We start from the raw sequence: 19,820 nt of genomic DNA, 5'->3' as shown, positions 1-19,820 counted from the left end.
TGTTTGTAAGTGGCGTGTGTTTAGTGTCAAGGACTCTGCTGACAGTAGTGCATGGTAGTTTAGTCTGCTCGTCGCTGTGAATCCTGATTCTACCGTATTCCACTCTCTCTTTATTTCATATGTATGGATTTTGTATTTGTGTGATGGTTTCCTGCAGTTATGATTATTGGAAGGTTAAAGATAAACCTTATTTTAAAAGCTTTGATAGAACTGTCAAGAAACACACTTTTTAATTCAATCGTCTTTTGTCCCTGTGAATGTATTAATTTAAGAGAAATGGGTGTTTGTTTGTTAAACTAGCTAATGTGTGTGACTGAAACAGGAAATGGGGGCACAATGGTGCATTTTGGTTGTGGGTTAATGGGGTCAGATTCACAGGCCTTAAATCAGGCATAAACACACAGCTTTTGTTGTGGATGCTGTATGGCAGTATACAAGAATAGCGGGACGTGTGTGTGTAGTGTGTGTGAAAGAGAGGAGAGAGAGAGAGAGCTTATGTAAGTATATGAGCATCCACAACAAAACACTACCACTCAGACTAGCAGTGCAGTCTCAACCAATTAACTAGCACTGCTGTAGCCCCATTCCCTAAAACACACACACACACACACACACACACACACACACACACACACACACTTACACACTAACACCTCATAAAAGTCATTCACATCAATCCACTTACACCATAACTGTCAGCCTAATCCCATTTCAGACCTGGCTCCACACCTCTGCCTGTGTTGTACTAAAGTGAAGTTATCCGCCCATCTGTTCGCCTGTGTAACCTTATTATGTTCCATTTGCTAAGAATCACTCAAATGATTTTGAGGTAGATTAACAGTCAATGGTGGAGCAGGTATGTTGGAATCTGAAGTGCCACATTATTATTTTGTGTCCAGAGTATACAGTTGATGTAACACTTTAATATAAAACTTTTCAACACTTCAGATGCAATGAAATATTTGTTGTTGTTTATTCAATCCATCAATCACATCAGACAGATGTAAACAGAACTTTCACTCATTCTCACGCTTAAATACTCACAATCACTTAAGCATACACACACACACACACACACACACACACACACACACACACACACACACACACACACACACACACTTTATAGGTTGTTCATTTCCCACACACACCTCTCTGCTCCCCCAGACCCTTGTTTGCTGGAGTGAGGCCGGCCAACTCAATTAGAGTTGCGTGACCACGTCACTGGTCCAGCTGTGGAGAGGTCCTCTGAATGGGCCGCTACCGTGGAAACACAACGAGCTCAGAACAACCGACAACCAATCAAACCAACATGGGTATTTAGTTCAGAGGGCAAAGAAAGAAGAGCTGAAAATTGATTATTTTATGAAGCAGTGATTTTATTTTGAAGCAGTGATAATTTTATGAAGCAGTGATACAAGCAGAGCCAGGACTCAATAGGCCTACAGTGTTTTGAAGAAGAATTTCACCCCAACCAGGTTGTCAGGTTCCCTGTAGATAAGGTGTGACGGTTAAAAACAGGAAGTTGCCCATATAGCCCTATCAGAGCCCTGTCGGTTAAAATGCTATTTGAATAGTTTGAAAGTATTTTGGAGATGATGAGGTTTTCCAGAGAGGAAGAGAGCGACAGAAGCAAAACAGTCCATACAAACATGCAATATGACAGAATCACAGACAGCAGCAAACACGGACTGTTTTTGTCCGTCTTTAGGAGTGCTGATAAACTGTACATAAAGTGCCCATAAAGAAAGATAACTGATTTTGAACATACTTGATTATTGAGTCACTGCGATGAACAATGGCTAACAGTTTGGAAGGCAGGAGCCAAAAAAAAAAAATAATAATAATAAAAAGGCACCTACTGCACAACATGCCACCACCCACCATAGTTTTCATTTTGAATTAAGATGAGCGTTAATCAGACTTCTGCTAAAACACTAAGGCTGAACTGAAATGCTTGAAATGTTTTATTTATGCAAACAAATACAATTAACCTAACATAATCTAACCAAATCCAAAGATATGTCTGTAGACATCCTTCTCCAGGGAAAAAGCTTGAAATTCTAGAAGTACAATGCACCATTTCTTGCAGTTTGGGGCAGAAACAGTGCCGAGATGCTGGGATTTTGACTTTCTTTAATAGCCTACTGCACAGTTTAGAGTCTGCTCGACAGGCACACCCTCACAATTAGGAACGACATCCTGGGACACTGACACGTTTCTCATTGTGAAGTATTGTAAAGACCAGCCAATAGGACACCGTTCCCTAAGTTTCACAACTTAAGAGGGCACTTTAACAACGTTTTCTCCACCATCAAGCCAATCAGTGGAAATTAAGTTTGGCATATAATAGCGATTCATTCATTGGCCAGTAGAGGGCACTCAATGGCCACAAACAGGTTAGACCACTCCCTGTCAGACTGAATCATGATTAGATCACTTCTCATTTTATAAACAAAAGCGAAAAAAAAGACATAAATAAGAAAAAAGAAGAACAAATAAACAGAATTATGTTCATTTTGACTTAAAGTTGACTGATTTATCTGTGTTGGCCTATCTTATCCGTTACAATAGGCCTACCCCTTGAGCTTTGCATACAGCCCTTGGTGGGGTCCAGGGTATTTTATAAAATCAGGAGTCCTTGGAGAAAACAGAACAATAGGTAGGCAGAAGGCGCTAATGCAAATGCATGCGTGTCTCTCTGTGTCCGTTGACCAAATTATTAGCAAAGGTTGTTCAGGCCACCTGAGCCCCATGGCTGTTCATTTAGCTCTCCAGCTCCATCTACTGTGTAGTCTTAGTACTGCAGCGCATGCAATTCCACGCTAACGACCTAGTAATTCAAGTAAATGTTTTCAGGATGACAGTAATTTTATGGCAGCGTCTACTCTGTTTGTATAAATGTATCATTGGATTGTTAAGCCTTTATTTTACGGTCGTCTGGGTATGCTCATCTGGGTAGGCCACATCAGATTTGTGAACCAGTGTAGTAGGCCTATGGATAGATTTTGTGTATGTTACTTTACCCCTACCTAACCTAATTGCAACTCAGTGAGCGAACAAATTGGGAGGAATTGAACTGAAACAATCTCGCTAGTGAGAAATAAAATGATAAGAGTGTAATGTAAATATCGACTTTGCCCATTAAAATGATTTCCAGATTATAGCGTCCCCTGGTGGTAGATAAACGAACGATTGGCTGGTGAGTGCAACCTTTCAGCAGCAAACACTTTAGCTCAGGGGGCATAATACATCTGAAACACATAAAACATCGATTCTCACAACAATTGTGATGCTCTTAAAAATCCTAGAAATATGTTAATCATTTGGAGGAAGTTCCACTGATCAGTTCAGCATATAGGATATAGCCTAGTTATATATTCACAATATCTTTTTTAGGCTTGATTGGAGTTGAAAGAAACATACAATCACACGTAGGCTACAGTCATTTAGTGTAAATGTTGAATGGACCCTGCTCCAGTACAAAAATGCCTGAAAGATGTTGAACTTTCTTCTCAGACGATTGTGTGACCAGGAAAACCAAACTCTGAACGTATGAGACAGAATGGTCTTCAATTGGGTCTCCATCTCTCACCAAGCCATGGACGACAGCATAGACTTCCAAATGAAGGTTTTGAGGCAGCTACAGTATGACCTCTACATTTGTCTGGTGACTGGTGACTGGCCTTACAGAACAACCCATGGTTCTGTGCTCATTCCTCTCCCTAATTTGTCTAATGGAGGCAAGTTGGCAGTAAGTTAGTAAACATATCTGCAGACCTGTTTAGCTTCCTGGTTAACAAGGCCACAAGCCCTGCTCGGGAGTTGAAGTATGGGATTGCCTCTTACAGGACATGTTATACTTTTGGGTTTGGGTGCTGTTGAGTTGGATAATATACCTCCCGAGTCTGAACCAATATGTCCAGTGCATGGCACTGATGCATGGCACTGAGCTTTTATATCTGGAGAGGACTGGGGACAGAGTGCAATCAATCCAAACAAAAGCACTGGTGTAGGTAGCACTAGTCAAATTTGTTAGCTGATGTTGAAGGCTGTCAGTTGTGGTGTGATTCTTGATGATGTGTGTGTGTGTGTGTGTGTGTGTGTGTGTGTGTGTGTGTGTGTGTGTGTGTAGCGTGTATAATGAGGTCAGAGTCAGGGAACTGGACACCCTGAACACACCATTCAAGCTGTGCCAGTGGCTGACATCAGTCAATGATCTCCATCGGTACATCTGTGCTGAGTCTGTATGGTGTGCTGTTGGTTTGCTGAACATTAACATGGTCATGCATGGGCCATATGACTAGGATAGCGACTCTGTGCACTCTCACCGTTCCCATTGCACTTTGTGCTCAGTGCATATACCCCAAGTTTGTCATGTGACTCACTTTGGATATACAGGTTAAGATTGTTGACGTTACATGACATTTCCTTACTTAGTGGACGGTTGTATTCTAAGTTTGAAGCATCTGTGCAACCTTTCTTATCCCAGAGTCCCTGTCAAACCAGGGGGTTCGGCATTAGAGATGGCTTCATGTAGCTTTAGCAAAGTTTGTTTCTCATAGGCTGATTCCAGGCATGCAGTAGGTCTGGGTTAGGTTTGTTTGGGGGATACTGTGACCATTCACACATATGGTGTTTGCAGCTCAGTTGACTGGTTCTTTATTACCAAATGTTACCTTCAGGAAACAAAATGTTGTTCATCATTTTTAGACTTCCTGGTCACCAGCTCGTTGTCAGCCACTGGAATGAATGAGAGTGGTGTTTTTTTTTAACATCCATATAATCAAAATTGTCCAGGGTTATGGTAGTGGTACACCTCATTTGTGCTCACCAAAACAAAGTAAAATGTGAGATGGTGGGAAAGAAGTTTATATAAATATCCTATCCTACCTATCATATATGCATTATGAAAACATAGCTTCAAATATAGAAACTTGTCACAGACAATTAAATCATTTTATTTTAGATCAACATTCATAAATGATAAACATAGGCCCACTAATATTTTATTTTAGAATAAGGTTTTACTATAGAAAGCCTTTGTAGAATAATTTACAATATATGGTGGGGTAGCCTATATGTATCAAATTTAGTATAGTCGAATGTTGTCAAATTGTCTGCACCAATCGTCGATTGTAATTATATTATAAATATGTTTTATTTTCCTTTTACTGCAAAAAAAAACAACTCAATATATTTAATCTGAGCGACAGCGCTCTTTTCTAAATATTTAGTACTGGTTAGCTGAGACCTTTAATTTCTCTATCGACTCCGGACGAGCGCTCTGGTTGGCTTTACGTTTGTGGTGAGGTTGATGTGTCAGTCAGTGTTTCCGAGGGAGCAGTGGCGCATCTCACGGACCGCTGCCGGAATAATGGGCTTCTCTATCATGTGAGCAGTCCGGCCTTTTCTTTTGCCAGCCGCGTCAGTCGCATCCGAAATCAAGACTGAGTGGGCAAGAAAGAAGAAATAGACTCGTGTAATTTATATCAGGCTGTTATGTGAAAGAGGGACGAGGCTTTTGGATGCGTATTTGTTTTGCTAGGCGACATGAAGCAGGGGGTGGTCAATCGCCACCGAAACGCTGGTTTCTGGCCAAACACCATTCTGTTCTAGCTTGTCCTCGGCCTCGTTCGGTTGTATTTCATTTCCTTCGGTGAATTTTCATTTTGTACACCGCAGCTTTTTTTCGGTCAGAGAAGATGCAGCAGGCTTGAGGACATCCTTGATATTCGCTGACTGCCTTCGCCGCTGCCATGACGAACGCAGGCTTTCTCTCGGGCATGGCTCAGCCGGTAGCCTCACAGGCAGATTGACTGGGTCGTGGTTGCAGCCGCGGAGAGGCCGATGTCGACAGCTCATCGTAGGAGCTCGATTCTGTAAATATCATCCACAATAATCATCAATAATAGTCAAGAATCTCAGGGAAAATGTCCTCGCGGTCTGCATTACCACCTGGGAACGAGAGGGGCTCAGACCATGTAAGTGCAATCATTTTCTGAAAATTGAAAGGATGCTTATATTGCATAGGCACAAATAGCACCATTATTGTTTTGAAGGCTGTCTTATAATAATGTAAATCTGCATTGTGCATATAGGCCTAACATTATTCTGCAGCATTTTGTCCAAGAACATGGGTGGAATGAATGGATGACTGAGACAAAACCTGCGCTATGCTACAGCAGGTTCTTTTGCACAAAAAGGGCCATATTCTTGATTGTGTGTGTGTGTCTGTGTGTCTGTATGTGCGGAGCTGACGGTGGTAACGTTAGGCAAACAGCCGTGGTTAAACCCATCCGCATTTGATGGCTCTCGGCGGATGTGCGCAGAAGCGCCATCCTCACGGCCGTCACTTCTCATTATAACACCAAGCAGATAATGATGTCACATTCTGATTGTGTGTTCTCCTTTTGAGGCCGTTTTGCGTTCGCTCGACTGGCATGCTGCATCCGTTTTCTCTCATGCTTCGGGACAGTGGGGCGAGCATGAGACTAGCCTGACCCAGGCCTCTCCCTGCCGCTTTCATGGCGAAAAATCTCAGCCGTCAAATGATCGACAAAATAGGGCTGAATTTTTCCCGATGCGTTTCGTGCTGTTCTAAACGCTGGCGAGGCCAAACAGCGCCATCCGCTAGTGAGCAGCATAATTTAAGGATGCTACCACGAGCAGAATACATCTGTGTCTCCCTTACATCAAAAGATTCCGGTGAATAGATAATCGGTCATTTTTTCATCGCTTACCATATAGAGAGGATAAAATAGCGTCCAGCAGCAACAACAGCGTTGAAGAGCATAGGCTACAGCTAGCAGGGATGGAGGGTGCAGCTCTCACCACGGGCCTGCAAGATTACACTGCTGCAGGCTCAGATGATAATAATAATATACATCTAGACTCTCCGGGTAGGAAGCAGAGTCAGCTAGTACTATATGCGTTTACAGACTTACAGCCTTTACAGTATAGGCTCATTGTTTAAATATCAATGTGAATCTCATTTACAGCCTCAGCATGATTGTTACGTTGATATTTATTAAACAATGGGTCTATTTAGTCTGCAAGCTATTATGAATTCTGCACTGTATACTGTGTGGATTCACAGGGCTAGACACTGTAGAAGCCCATGGGTACATTTTGTAGATTGTAGCTTTTCCAAAATGGAGAACTGAACACAGAAAGACCGTGAGAATTAATAGGTTTAAGGGGAAAGGCAGAGGGTTGAAAATGAAGGTGCAGATTTGAAGAAAACAGAAAGGGCTGCAACAAGGTCTAATTTAACTGGCAAACCTATGGCCCTGCAAAGACCATTATGCCATTATAAGCTGTGGTTGCTGAAAGTTTAAAACATCAAATACAGTGGAGTGCAATACAGCTATGGCAATAAATTAATGTTATCCAAAGAAGGGCATAGATCTTTATGACTGATAAAGATGAGTCACATATATAACATCAATCATGAAGGTTGTAAGAGAAATAGGCCTACAGCAATCCAGAGCTGTTCTCATAGAGCCTGCCCCTGCCAACCCACATTGGTTGCCTTCTTTGTGGTCTGGAAGCACCACACTGGATTCCAGTATGGCCGGGAGCATAGTTAATGAACATCAGCGCAAACATGTTGAGCATGCTGGATCTGATTGCAGTTGATTGTTGTCACAAACGCACAAAAGCGCACTTGGAATGCATGAGTATTATACAAGAAATACATCTTAAAGAATCCAGAATGGGGGAACCAGAGCATCCTTTCCCTTAAAAAAAGCCAAAACACAAAACATGTGACATGTAACTCAATCAAGTTACAATAAACTATTTCTGAATCAGACATCTTCAGCAATGGGCACATTACTGTTATCAAAGTTTAAATGAAGATTTGTCCTCCTGCATCATCACCAGGACCACTCCCCATAGCACTTTAATTGGGATGCATATTGGCAGCATTTTGTATGAGCTCGTACTGAGGTTTAAGAGGCTCTGGGAACCTCATGGAGATATTACTCATGTCTGGTTCGTTTCCATTGAAAAGGGAAAAGAGCCATCGATTGGGAAAAGGGAAAACTCTTAAAAGAACCAAATTGGTGGGGATCCAATATATATAAAGGTAGCGTCAGCGAAATTTGCTTTTTGTCAAATTCAGCAAATATTTCCTCATGATCGGCTAGCTCTCCATTCTATGAGTGCACTGTAGAAAATCTCTGTCCTCGTACACAACTCCATGTAGGCTACTAGGAGCAAGCACAGAGGAGCAAGCAATGTTGTCCCCCAAACATAATACTGTAGCCAATAACCAAAAGGGGGATGATGGGAGTTTGGGGAAATGGAAAGGGAGTTTGGGGAGGGGGATTGGTGACTTCGACTACTCTGTTGGTTTTTTGGCGTTTGGTTCAAATATCAACAGACGTGATGTCATCCACCATCACTGACGGTACGTTTAAGGATCTGAGAAGCAAAACTGTTCAGCACGATGAGGTACACTGCTGACCCGTGTTGGACAAGGCTTGTGATGTACACCATCAATGCTCTTAAAGTAACATGACGTAGGATTTCCCATTTTCATGAACTGTCAATGCATGGGATGCCCATTTAGCATTAAGGTGCCTGATTTGTCTAAAACTGAAAGGGTCTTGCTCCTACCCATGACAATTAGATGTTCAGTGGATGCCTCACATCAGAGGCTCTTTTATTGTAAGTTAGGGTGGCAAGTGAGTCTAAAGTTGTTATTTGTAGGTAAGATATTGTAACTATGTTATGTTGCTTTATTTAATCAATTGGTCTTGTCTCCCCTGCAGGTTTCTCTGCTCATTTTTTCAAACTTCTTATTACGACAGGCATGCATATCAGTGTCCGAGTGCAGAATAATGATCAGAAAATGAAATACATCCATTTCCTATCTAGGGCACCATCATGGGAATGAACTATGAAATAGTGTTAATCTTTCTTTAGTGATAAAGCTGTGACACTGATACTCATGTTTGTCAGAACTGCACACAGACAGCTTTGTGGAGAAACCCCAAACATTGAGTAATTCATTAAATTAATTTATGAACAACACTTGCCAAGCACTGTACAGTTGTGCCTCTCTGATTCAAATCACCTAGTGGTAGGGACACGAAACCACCACAGAAACTATGTGGCATGCAGTGTTGGCATGCAGTGTTAAAGAATAAAACTCTTTTGGGGAGCAGGCCCGCAACACAGAGCTAACTTTGTTTTTTGGCTTTGGTAAATCCACTACTAATTTAGGTATATTAATTGTCCACCATTTACTTGCTGTTTCAGTTGTGTATGTATGTGTACGGTAGGTTAGTTCCACAAAACGCCACAACTAGGAACACTGTTTGTGGTTGCCTATGCCTACGGCAAACCGTTCAGTTAAATGGTCACTGGTCTAGTGTTCTTAATCATAAGTAGTTTTGCTTTAAGATAAATTAACTTTTTAATCAATATGATTTACATTGGTAAATATCTCTTCCAATGGACCAGTTATTAGTGTCTACTGGAATCAACTAAATCAGTGGTCACCAGCGTCACTGCCTTTCTCATCAGTCGCCATCACATTCACTTAAAGAAACATTTAACATGGTTAACAAGTTCAGACATTTGAAGAGCATGTTTGACTAGATATAGTATATCACCATCTTTGGGTGTATGGCAGTCATTCCTATGCTCAGATGTATCAAATGTAAGGATGCAGAGAAAGTTAGTTGTGTAAAAATGTGAGGGGAATGTGTGGAGAGGTCACACAGATGGGCTGTGGCGGAATCTCTCTTCTCCTGTCTGTCATCTCATCAAATCATCTGCTAAGACTCGAGACAAGAGTAAGACCAACAGTATTGTTCAATGAAACTGGAAACCTTAGAAAAGGATGTTTTAAAACAACATTTAGACCTATTTGACTGTTGTTTTGTTTTGGAAATGCACTAAATATACAGCTATTGTTAATAGTATGATATACTGTTTTGATAACAGCGGAAGTAAAGTCATGACAGTTGGCCGAGACCAGCAATAGTTACTTAATCATTGTTGCCAAAAAATTTTAATGATGTCACCACACAAATGCATCCTAAGTCAATCTGAAGAATTTTAGCTGGCTTTAGGGGATGGAGAATGTTGTTAAAAAGTGATATTTGAAGTAATTGTATCAGCCACAATACACTAATTGTGTTTTACAGCTGCACATACCAGTTAATCATAAGTAGTATTGCTTTAAGATAAATTAACTTTTTAATCAATACGATTTACATTGGTAAATATCTCTTACAATGGACCAGTTATTACTGGAATCAACTAAATCAGTGGTCACCAGCGTCACTGCCTTTCTCATCAGTCGCCATCACATTCACTTAAAGAAACATTTAACATGGTTAACAAGTTCAGACATTTGAAGAGCATGTTTGACTAGATACAGTATATCACCATCTTTGGGTGTATGGCAGTCATTCCTATGCTCAGATTTATCAAATGTAAGGATGCAGAGAAAGTTAGTTGTGTAAAAATGTGAGGGGAATGTGTGGAGAGGTCACACAGATGGGCTGTGGCGGAATCTCTTTTCTCTTGTCTGTCATCTCATCAAATCATCCGCTAAGACTCGAGACAAGAGTAAGACCAACAGTATTGTTCAATGAAACCTTAGAAAAGGATGTTTTAAAACAACATTTAGACCTATTTGACTGTTGTTTTGTTTTGGAAATGCACTAAATATACAACTATTGTTAATAGTATGATGTTCTGTTTTGATAACAGCGGAAGTAAAGTCATGACAGTTGGCCGAGACCAGCAAAGGTTACTTAATCTTGGATTACTTTGCAGACGTAATATATCTGAACCAGATTAATGACGTAGAATTGATCTATATCGACCTGGCTGTAATACTATGCTGTTGCATAGTATATTCACTGGCCATTCTGAATGAGTGAGACCATTTTCTAAATTCATCAGTTCATCAGGTTCATCAGGTTTTCTGTATGATTTATGAGAACCTTGTGTTTGTTTTTTTCAACTCACATGGCTTTCAACTTTCATCATTGATGGGAGGTATTCAGCAAATGTATGACATAACAAAGAATTACTACAATAAGATAATTTTTCAGATGATATTTTTTGTGGTTTTGAACATCTGTGCTTCCTAACAGACAAACCTCTATTGAGTGTTATGTCATTGCTCTCATTCAGATATGACTTTTTCTTCCATTCTTCGCACCATATGTCTCTGCATGTCTCTTCCTCTTCCTCTTTCCTTTTCATCCTCATCCTCAGAGCTCTGGTGAACACCTGCACACACACTCCCTGTCCATGAAATCCTTCACAGCTCCTGAGTACTCCAAACACTCCCCCATCTGTTGGGACACGTGCGGTGGCGGCGGCGGTGAACACAGCCGGTGGCTAAGCCCACAGTGCCAGGTCCATCCGGCCATCCGTCCTAGCCAGCCAGACAGACAGACAGACAGACCCAGGCCTGAGTCAATCTCTATCAGGGATATCATCAACCTCTAATCCAGACATCCATCTAAATAGCCACTAGTTAAACCGGCACGACTCCCCAATCCAGCGAAATCTAGTAGTTGGCCTACTTTAGCTAAACCTAGCCACAGGAGCTAATGTCAGACCTCCCCTACGGTGGCCAGTCAATGACATTTACCTGACATATCTACTTTGTTAATGATGGGCACTCTTTTTGGTTCTGGTTCTGGTATTTGGCAGTTTTGACAGTTTTATCCAAAGTGACTTACAACATCAGAATAACAGATTAATAATGTTTTTATAAATTAACTGCACTGCAAGGTCGTGGGGTTGGCAAATAAAAAGGCCACTGCAGCTATTCCACCAAACATTTATTGTTGTTGACAGGATTGTTAGACTAACTAAACACGATGCAAATTGCATTTGATGTTGGTATGTGATGGTTTTTACTTTACTTATTACAGTATGTGGCCAAGCACTTAGTGCTGCTTGTATATGTTGGCTTGAAGAATGACACTTTGTGAAATAGCTGCAGGGCTTCACATATCATTTCTCTACGCAGCGGCTTGGCAGTGTGCCACTTTGGAAGGAAAGGCCAAAACATTTAATGAGGCCCAATTGCAACACGATCGCGTCATAATGCATGGGAAATGAGAAGACAAATCGGTTGCAGATGTTGATGGGCAAACCAGCCTCACAAGAGTAACGTGATGTTCATTCCAACCAAGCAACCATCCATCTAACCAGTTTTACTAAGCTGCTTGGGTCCATACTAATCAAGCCTAGAGACCAAAATCAAGACTAACCACCACCCACTGCACTTACTGACTATTTTACAGAGAGAGCGAACAACACGTTTTGTCTGCATCCCTCTTCAGAGCCACCCCACAAGATTTGTGTGAGCTTTTATGGGTTCCACACAACCAGTCACTCAGTTTTCAATTCTGTCATATTTCAAAACAGCAACATTCTACACGAGACAAATAGTACATCCAGTTGTCTGACTTGACACTGTGTGAGCTAAAATGGCTGACCACACCTTTGTATTGAGTTGCAGCCGGAGTTCCCTGACGTGACTCACCTGGAGTGATGAGCAGCGGTAGAGGCAGGAGAGTCCCCTCATGGAGCCCAGTTAGTCCCCTGCAGTCCTGAGGGCCTCCTCTGCTTCCCATGACTGCTTTTGCCTTTGATGAGCCTTGATCTGCTCATGTGTGAAGCACTGTGGATTACCAGTGTGAATGGAGCGTGCTGTAGAAATCAAAAACAGCCTTTGTCTTGATTTTCTCTGCAAGCGATCATGGTCATTTGGATTATTTGATGGCTTAGGAGCGAATCAACAGTGTTGTAATTCCACTGAATGGAGGGAGATGTGCTGGGGGCATGGAGAGATATGGGGCATGTCAGAGGCTTTACTCAGGAGGGGCCTACTGTACAAGCAGCACTGACCACCCCCTGCTCTCTGGACTTCAGCAGCAGTAAAGCTACTGACCACACAACCCCACACGCAGTATGGCAACCGGAGCAGTACACAGGCCAGACGCTCCCACTGCCCACGCGGTCGGGTGGACAGCCGTTCAGTGAGTGACCCAGGCCCTGTGACTGACCCTGACCCTGACCCTGTCCCCGTGCACGCGTCTGTAGTCCAGTCCAGCCAGCTGTATAGCTGCAGAGGTTTTACCGTCAGTGCACTTATTCGCTCTGTTTCGAGAGAGTGGCCTCAAAACAAAGGCCTAGATAGTTACTATCGACACACAGAGAGGTGCGGAGAGGACACGGCCAAATAAAAGTGGACCCATTGTGGTTTATAACCCCAGGGTTCGGTGAAAGACTGGAACAATGGGCTTTTTACTTTGATTTGCATTCAGTCAAGTTCAGGGCGTCCATTTTGTCTGTCTGGTTGGTGGCACGCATGCACGTGAGCTCAGCATTTGTTCCATCAATACAAGATGTATCCATGCAGGTGCTGTAGGATTTGGAGTGCTTCATCTGATTATGAGTTACATCAGTGGTGTCTCTGACACAGGCCTCGTGATGAGTCCTGATGACAGATGGAGGCCTCACTTTGGAATCCAGTTCAATTCACAGCATAGCAAGATTCTATTGCTCTGAAACGTGAGCGCGTCCTAAGTCGTGCGTACCTGTCATGGTACCTCTGAAGCGCCAGAACGTGACTGTTTTTTTTTTACTGTGTCCACGTTGCCGACTCTCTTCTCTTTTACCCAGCATGCCTCGCTGGCGGTGAGTCGCTCCGAGAAGGGCACAAGCGTGTCCAGCCGCTCACTGGGTGCCCGCGGTCGGAGTTCCGTGGCCTCCTGTTCGGACGAGCAGCCACACATCGGGAACTACCGGCTACTGAAGACAATTGGCAAGGGCAACTTCGCCAAAGTCAAGCTGGCGCGCCACATCCTTACAGGCAGAGAGGTAAGACTCGTACACACACACACACACACACACACACTGAAATAAGTATAGACAGACTCATACTGTATACAGACACACACATGCACAAACACACCACATGTGTGACTAGTAAGACCAGTCCATACTGGACCCCTTTATTGATCATAAATGCTCGATCTTAAATGTTATATGATATTGTAAACATATTTGTCAGCTTAAGCATTTGCATATGAGAGTAATGTTTGTAATTTTAGAATTGAGAGGGCAGATATATATATATATATATATATATATAAGACTTGTGTAAATGACTCATGATGAGTAATGATGGTAGAAATAGCACAGATGGATTTACATTGTGGTTGCTACTTTGTGTTTCAGGTTGCAATAAAGATTATTGACAAAACTCAGCTGAATCCAACCAGCCTACAAAAGGTGAGACAGAGGTTTTGGTTTTGTGTGATTTCTGTGATATTTTTGCATTTGCTGAAATGCATGAACTGTTAGATAATTGTTAAGGTTATGCCTTTCCATTTTGTGTGTGTGTGTTCTTACAATTCAGTCTTATATGTGCCAGTCAGGGGTCATTATGTCCCTTTGAATCATCCTGAGCATTCTCTACCTTCAGGTGCCCCTACCTGGTGCCAGTTATGAAAAATGTAAACTGTATACAAGATCGGAAGGGCCATTACCTCTCTATGTTTGGTTTAACACACTGCACAACAGAGCATCAGTTTAGCTACCGTCATTTTCCAACTATTAACCGCAGCTTATACATTGATTTGGCAACATTTCTTCAGATATGAGGTTAATACAGGGGGGCAGTTAATATGGTATTAATTGTTGTTGTTTCTTTTAACTGGCATAAAACACTGTCCTGTGGCTTATACACAATGTGGCTAATACACAGGAAATGACATAGCATATTAGAGCATATTACAGATACATATTAGTGAGCAAGCATATTAGTTGCCACAGTGATTTAGGTTCACTATAAACCATGACTACTGAAAACGTGATGCATACATGGCCAATATACTGGACATTGATTAAGATTACTACTACACTGAGCTCTTTTTTTCATTTAAGGTCTCTGTCAGTGTAGGACTAGGTTTAATCCATGTCCATAGTCAACGAATATGATATCAACAAATTCCTAATTACTACCTTGAACATTGTTTTCCTAAACCGTGCAATGCAAAGCACATCTCACTCCTAGTAGTATTTTTCTTACTACTGCTGGTTATTTCTAGAAGCCTAGGGCCCTCCCAAGCACACATGTAGGCTTGCATATGGTGAGCGTCTGGTGGCAGGTCTTACTTGGCCCTCTAACATAACGATATCCCAGGAATTATGTCACGTAGCGGAGGGCGCTGTGTGTGTGGTCGAAAGGAGGAGGAGGAGGAGGAGGAGGAGGAGCTGGTTTTCGAGGATTTTCAGCTCGACCCAGGCATGGTGGGGGATTGGGTGGGTTGGGGGGGGGGGTAGTGAGTCATCAGTGTGTTGGTATCTCAGGCCAGCTTTAGTCAGTCAGTCAGGGCTCATCCACGCTTAGGGTGCACTCCTGATGCCTCATCTGCACTGCATGGATATATATGGGCATGTTTGTGCGCACCAGTTTACGTACACAGTTGTACACATAACACACACACACACACAGACTTACATGTCTTTTGTCTTGGTGTTAGGAAATTATATCAGCAATTATATTATCTGACATTTTTTGTTGGAATCTCAATTCACTCTACATGCCGTATTTACATGACCGAGTGTGTGTGTGTGTGTGTGTGTGTGTGTGTGCGTGTGTGTGTGCGTGTGCGTGCGCGCGCGCGTGCGTGTGCGTGTGTGTGCGTGTGCGTGTGTGTGTGTGTGTCGGTGGCTCTTGGTCAGCAGCGGGGCTCAGATTGAGGCACAGTGGGGCATGCTGGGCCTGTGGAGGACCACAGCTGTCATCCTGGACTGGCCAATCACACGGAGCCGCTTGCTCTACACACGTCCACTACGTTATGCACAATGCATTCGTATAGAGCGTCCGGTCGTCCACTCAGAGTGGCACATGTGTGTAGCGCTAACGTGTGCTACGTTACTGATGACTGCCCAATCACGCAGCGCTATTTATACCCCACATGTGCTGCATTACTGCTGACTGGCCGCTCACACACACGCCGGTCGTTTGTACATGTGAACCAGCGACTGCAAGAAAGCATGGGTTGCACCACACGGCACCATGCACTTGCGCTCTGAAATACTAAAGCTGAAACTGGTCAGCAATATTGCCAATTTGAGTGGCTGCATAGAGTGTGCTGTAAGGCACAGCATGCATAGTAGACAGAAAATGTACAACAGTATTTGGCTACAGCATCAATTCACATTTTAGTATACTACACATTTTCACATGTGTCCTGCAGAACTGCCGTCAGGTCAATCATGCAGAGTTACACATGACTCATGTATGGCACAGCACTAGTTACTGACTAGTCACACAGAGTTCACACACAGTTCACACAGACTTTATTACATGTGCATATTACCCTGTAGACTATATTACATGTGCATATTACCCTGTAGACTATACTATATACTATTACATGTGCATATTACCCTGTAGACTATATTACATGCACATACTACTTCACAGAGTATTCCACTTGTGCATGCTATTTCAGTAGTACAGATCAGTCAGTCATACAGAACTGCAGATGTACAGTATATTGCACAGTGTGCTTCAACTGTATCTGGCAGTGTTGGCTAAGTGACTCTCGCAGAGAGCTTCTTCTGCACACTGCACAGGGATATTCTCAGAGTCCTTAGAGAGAGCTTCCCGTGTCCGCTGCAGATGCACAGCACTGCGTTACAGGCTCTTCAGTCTCTGACTCACAGTTCTGTCCAAACTGTTCAAAGAAAAGATCAGAATCAGAATACAGTAGACATCCATATTCCCATATTCCATGTTCCATGTTCCGCTGTGTTCTATGTCCCATGGGCACATCAATGATGTGTTATATGTAGTATTGTTTATTTAGCAACTGTTACATACGGTACATTACACGCATACCTACAGTACATTACAAAGATACATTTGTGCTTTGTGATATTAGTAGAAGCATCATAATCCAGTAATGTATAGATTTCTGTGGTGAGCCTGTGGTCTCTGCGGTGTGGAGATGACCTATAGGTTATCTCCAGATGCGTAGATCTTTTGACCCTGCTAATTATAACGCTGAAGGTCTAGATTAGGGGTTAGGTTTGGGTAAGGTGATGCTCAGTGAACAGTTAGAGAGACTAAACCTGAATGTCAACGAACAATCTGAGAAATGTCTGTAGGTGGGTTATCTAAATAAACCAGTGGACAAATAGTGTCTCTCATATCGCCTCTACTTGAGGAACTCAGCTATATCCACCATTTTAATGCATTTTCATAAATGTTGTTGTTCAAGTAATTTCAATGATACTGTAATTGGGTAATTGATATTTGATTCGCCTTTACTCAATCAAAACAGCACAACTGCACTTTTATCGATATTACCTGAAATACACAATTAAATAGGACTCCAACATGTGCTAGACATGCACGGTTTCACTGCCTCGCACTGTGGACAGTACTGAACAGCACACAGATGACCTGCTGACCCTCCCCATCCATGTCTGCTAATGCTCCGTGATGTTATCGCATCTGACCTGCTCTATCGTGGACATATGGTCAGTGGTCTAAACATGTGGGTATGGTCTCTCAGAGCTGCACGGCCAGTGCTTAACCACGTTGGATATGGTGCCTCACAGACATACAGTACAGTCAGGTCTGTTAACATGGTGAGTGCAGTCGTCTCATAAACATGCGGTCTGGTCTCAGCATGTTCGGCATGGTCTAGCACAGAGCTGGTGTTGTAAGGGAGAGGCCATCCACTGGCCTACTTCATCTATATGTTCACTTGTTCACTGGAGCGTCATTCTGTATGAGGCTGTTACCCGGAAACCGCTGTGGCACTTGCAGAATGTTGGATGTGAGTTGACATTAGTCTTGGGACAATGCACTGTGTTTGGACTAAGCAGGGCAAGACTAAGAGGCAAGTCTGTTTTGTACGATTTTATGGAATGATTCACAGACTGAGCTCACATTTTTGCAGGATTTAATCACTCTTAAAAAAATATTAAAATAAAAATCAAACTGCAGTATATTTTATGCAGATGCTATTTTGTTTGGTAAATGTTTCTAGTGTATGTTATGCAATTGTTATTTTGTTTGGCAAATGTTTGTAGTGGCAGCAGCCTATATCTTGTGGAGATGTTATTTTGTTTGGTAAATATTTCTAGTGGTAGTATTTTTTGTTTTTGTTGTGATGTTTTCATCTAGTGATGATCTGCTGGGCTGCCGGGTTTGGCATGCTCTCTCTTGTAAAAGAGATTACAAATCTCAGTGAGGGCAACCTGGTTAGAAGAGCTTAAACAAATATAAATAAATAAGTTCATAATGTAGTGACGCCACTCAGTACAAAGCATCCTTTGTGTTTTTATAGTTCAATAAGAGTGAACACACACACACACACACACACCATCTCTCTCGTTCTCTCTCCCTCACACACACACACACACACACACACACACACACATGCACCAACACACACACAGAGTCATTAAGTAGTTCATGGCTTGCACATGAGAACCTTGTGATATAAACTAGTAGACACATGAATATGGGATTAAACTAGCAAAAAGCCAAACACAAACATGCACATGTTTATCCTTTTGCTTTTGAGTGAATGTCTGTACAGTATTGTCCTAGTACCATACATAGTCCTTGGTCCTAAAGCGTTTTGGTCTCATGACAACAGAGCTACGCACTGCAGGTTTGTAGCTCCCGCCATCGTGTCCATGGCAGCCCCAGCACTGTACACTGTAGCCTGTCACCTCAATGTTGCCAGGAATTTTTCAGTAGAGAAAACCATTAGTTGTAAACCCAGTGTTACTCATTTTTATATTTTTCATTGTTTTACAGAATATGACAGGAAATGTAAGGAAAGGATAAACCAAAAAGTTAGGAAACATTTGTATTTAGGCTGCGTTTATGGATCACGATTAACTTTTAGTCAGCAGTGTTTTCGAGACACACACACACACACACACACACACACACACACACACACACACACACACAGAGAGAGACACACACACTGTCACACTCACAAAGAAGTGTTCTGGTTTGTCCCAAAGCTTCATAACTCCAGCGGAGTAAGTGCTGTGACCGAGGAGCAGATTAACAGAGCTTTGGGGGAGGGGGGGAGGGGGGACATGCGGCAGACCATGAGCCAGTGGTGGACGACCATGTGTGTGTGTGTGCGTGTGTGTGTGTGTTTGTCTGTCTGTTTGTGTGTGTGTGTGTGTGTGTGTGGGAGTGTGTGTGTGTGTGTGTGTGTGTATGTGTGTGCGTGTGTGTATGTGTGTGTGTGTGTGTGTGCGTCTGTGGGCATGTGTGTCTGTCTGCATGCAACAGCGCGTGGCATATGACATGCAGTTGCTTGCAGAACAGACGTGGCACTGTTGCGTGTGTGTGGGATCTCTGAGGAGAATAGTCCAGTGTGCTGTGGAGGTTGGCCAAACATCGCTACATACATGAACAGGACTGAGGCAGACCATGAGCTAGTGGTGGATGATGATGTGTTTGGGTGTGTGTGTGTGTTTGTGTTTGTGTTTGTGTTTGTGTTTGTGTTTGTGTTTGGGTGTGTGTGTGTGTGGAGGTTGGCAAAGCATCGCTTCATACATGAACAGGACTGTGGCAGACCATGAGCTAGTGGTGGATGATGATGTGTTTGGGTGTGTGTGTGTGTTTGTGTTTGTGTTTGTGTTTGTGTTTGTGTTTGTGTTTGTGTTTGGGTGTGTGTGTGTGTGGAGGTTGGCAAAGCATCGCTACATACATGAACAGGACTGAGGCATTCCCTCTTGTTCCTGAGAAGAGACAGGTGAAAGGATGTTGC

At 42.6% G+C, this 19,820-nt stretch overlaps 1 protein-coding gene across 1 annotated transcript in view; it reads left to right on the top strand.

The window, feature by feature from the left end:
• The first annotated feature begins 5,386 nt into the window (after window positions 1-5,386).
• mark4a (MAP/microtubule affinity-regulating kinase 4a) overlaps window positions 5,387-19,820 on the top strand; it is a 35,269-nt gene continuing 20,835 nt past the window's right edge. Inside the window, exons 1-3 of the mRNA XM_062537523.1 lie at window positions 5,387-5,984; window positions 13,675-13,872; window positions 14,233-14,286. Coding sequence (XP_062393507.1) covers window positions 5,934-5,984; window positions 13,675-13,872; window positions 14,233-14,286 — 303 coding nt within the window. The 5' untranslated portion in view covers window positions 5,387-5,933. The remainder of the gene's footprint in view (window positions 5,985-13,674; window positions 13,873-14,232; window positions 14,287-19,820) is intronic.

The sequence above is a fragment of the Sardina pilchardus genome, chromosome 5 (genome assembly GCF_963854185.1).
Source record: "Sardina pilchardus chromosome 5, fSarPil1.1, whole genome shotgun sequence".
Lineage (NCBI taxonomy): Eukaryota > Metazoa > Chordata > Actinopteri > Clupeiformes > Clupeidae > Sardina > Sardina pilchardus.
The sequence above is the reverse complement of the archived record's forward strand: the minus strand, read 5'-3'. Positions and strand labels throughout refer to the sequence as shown.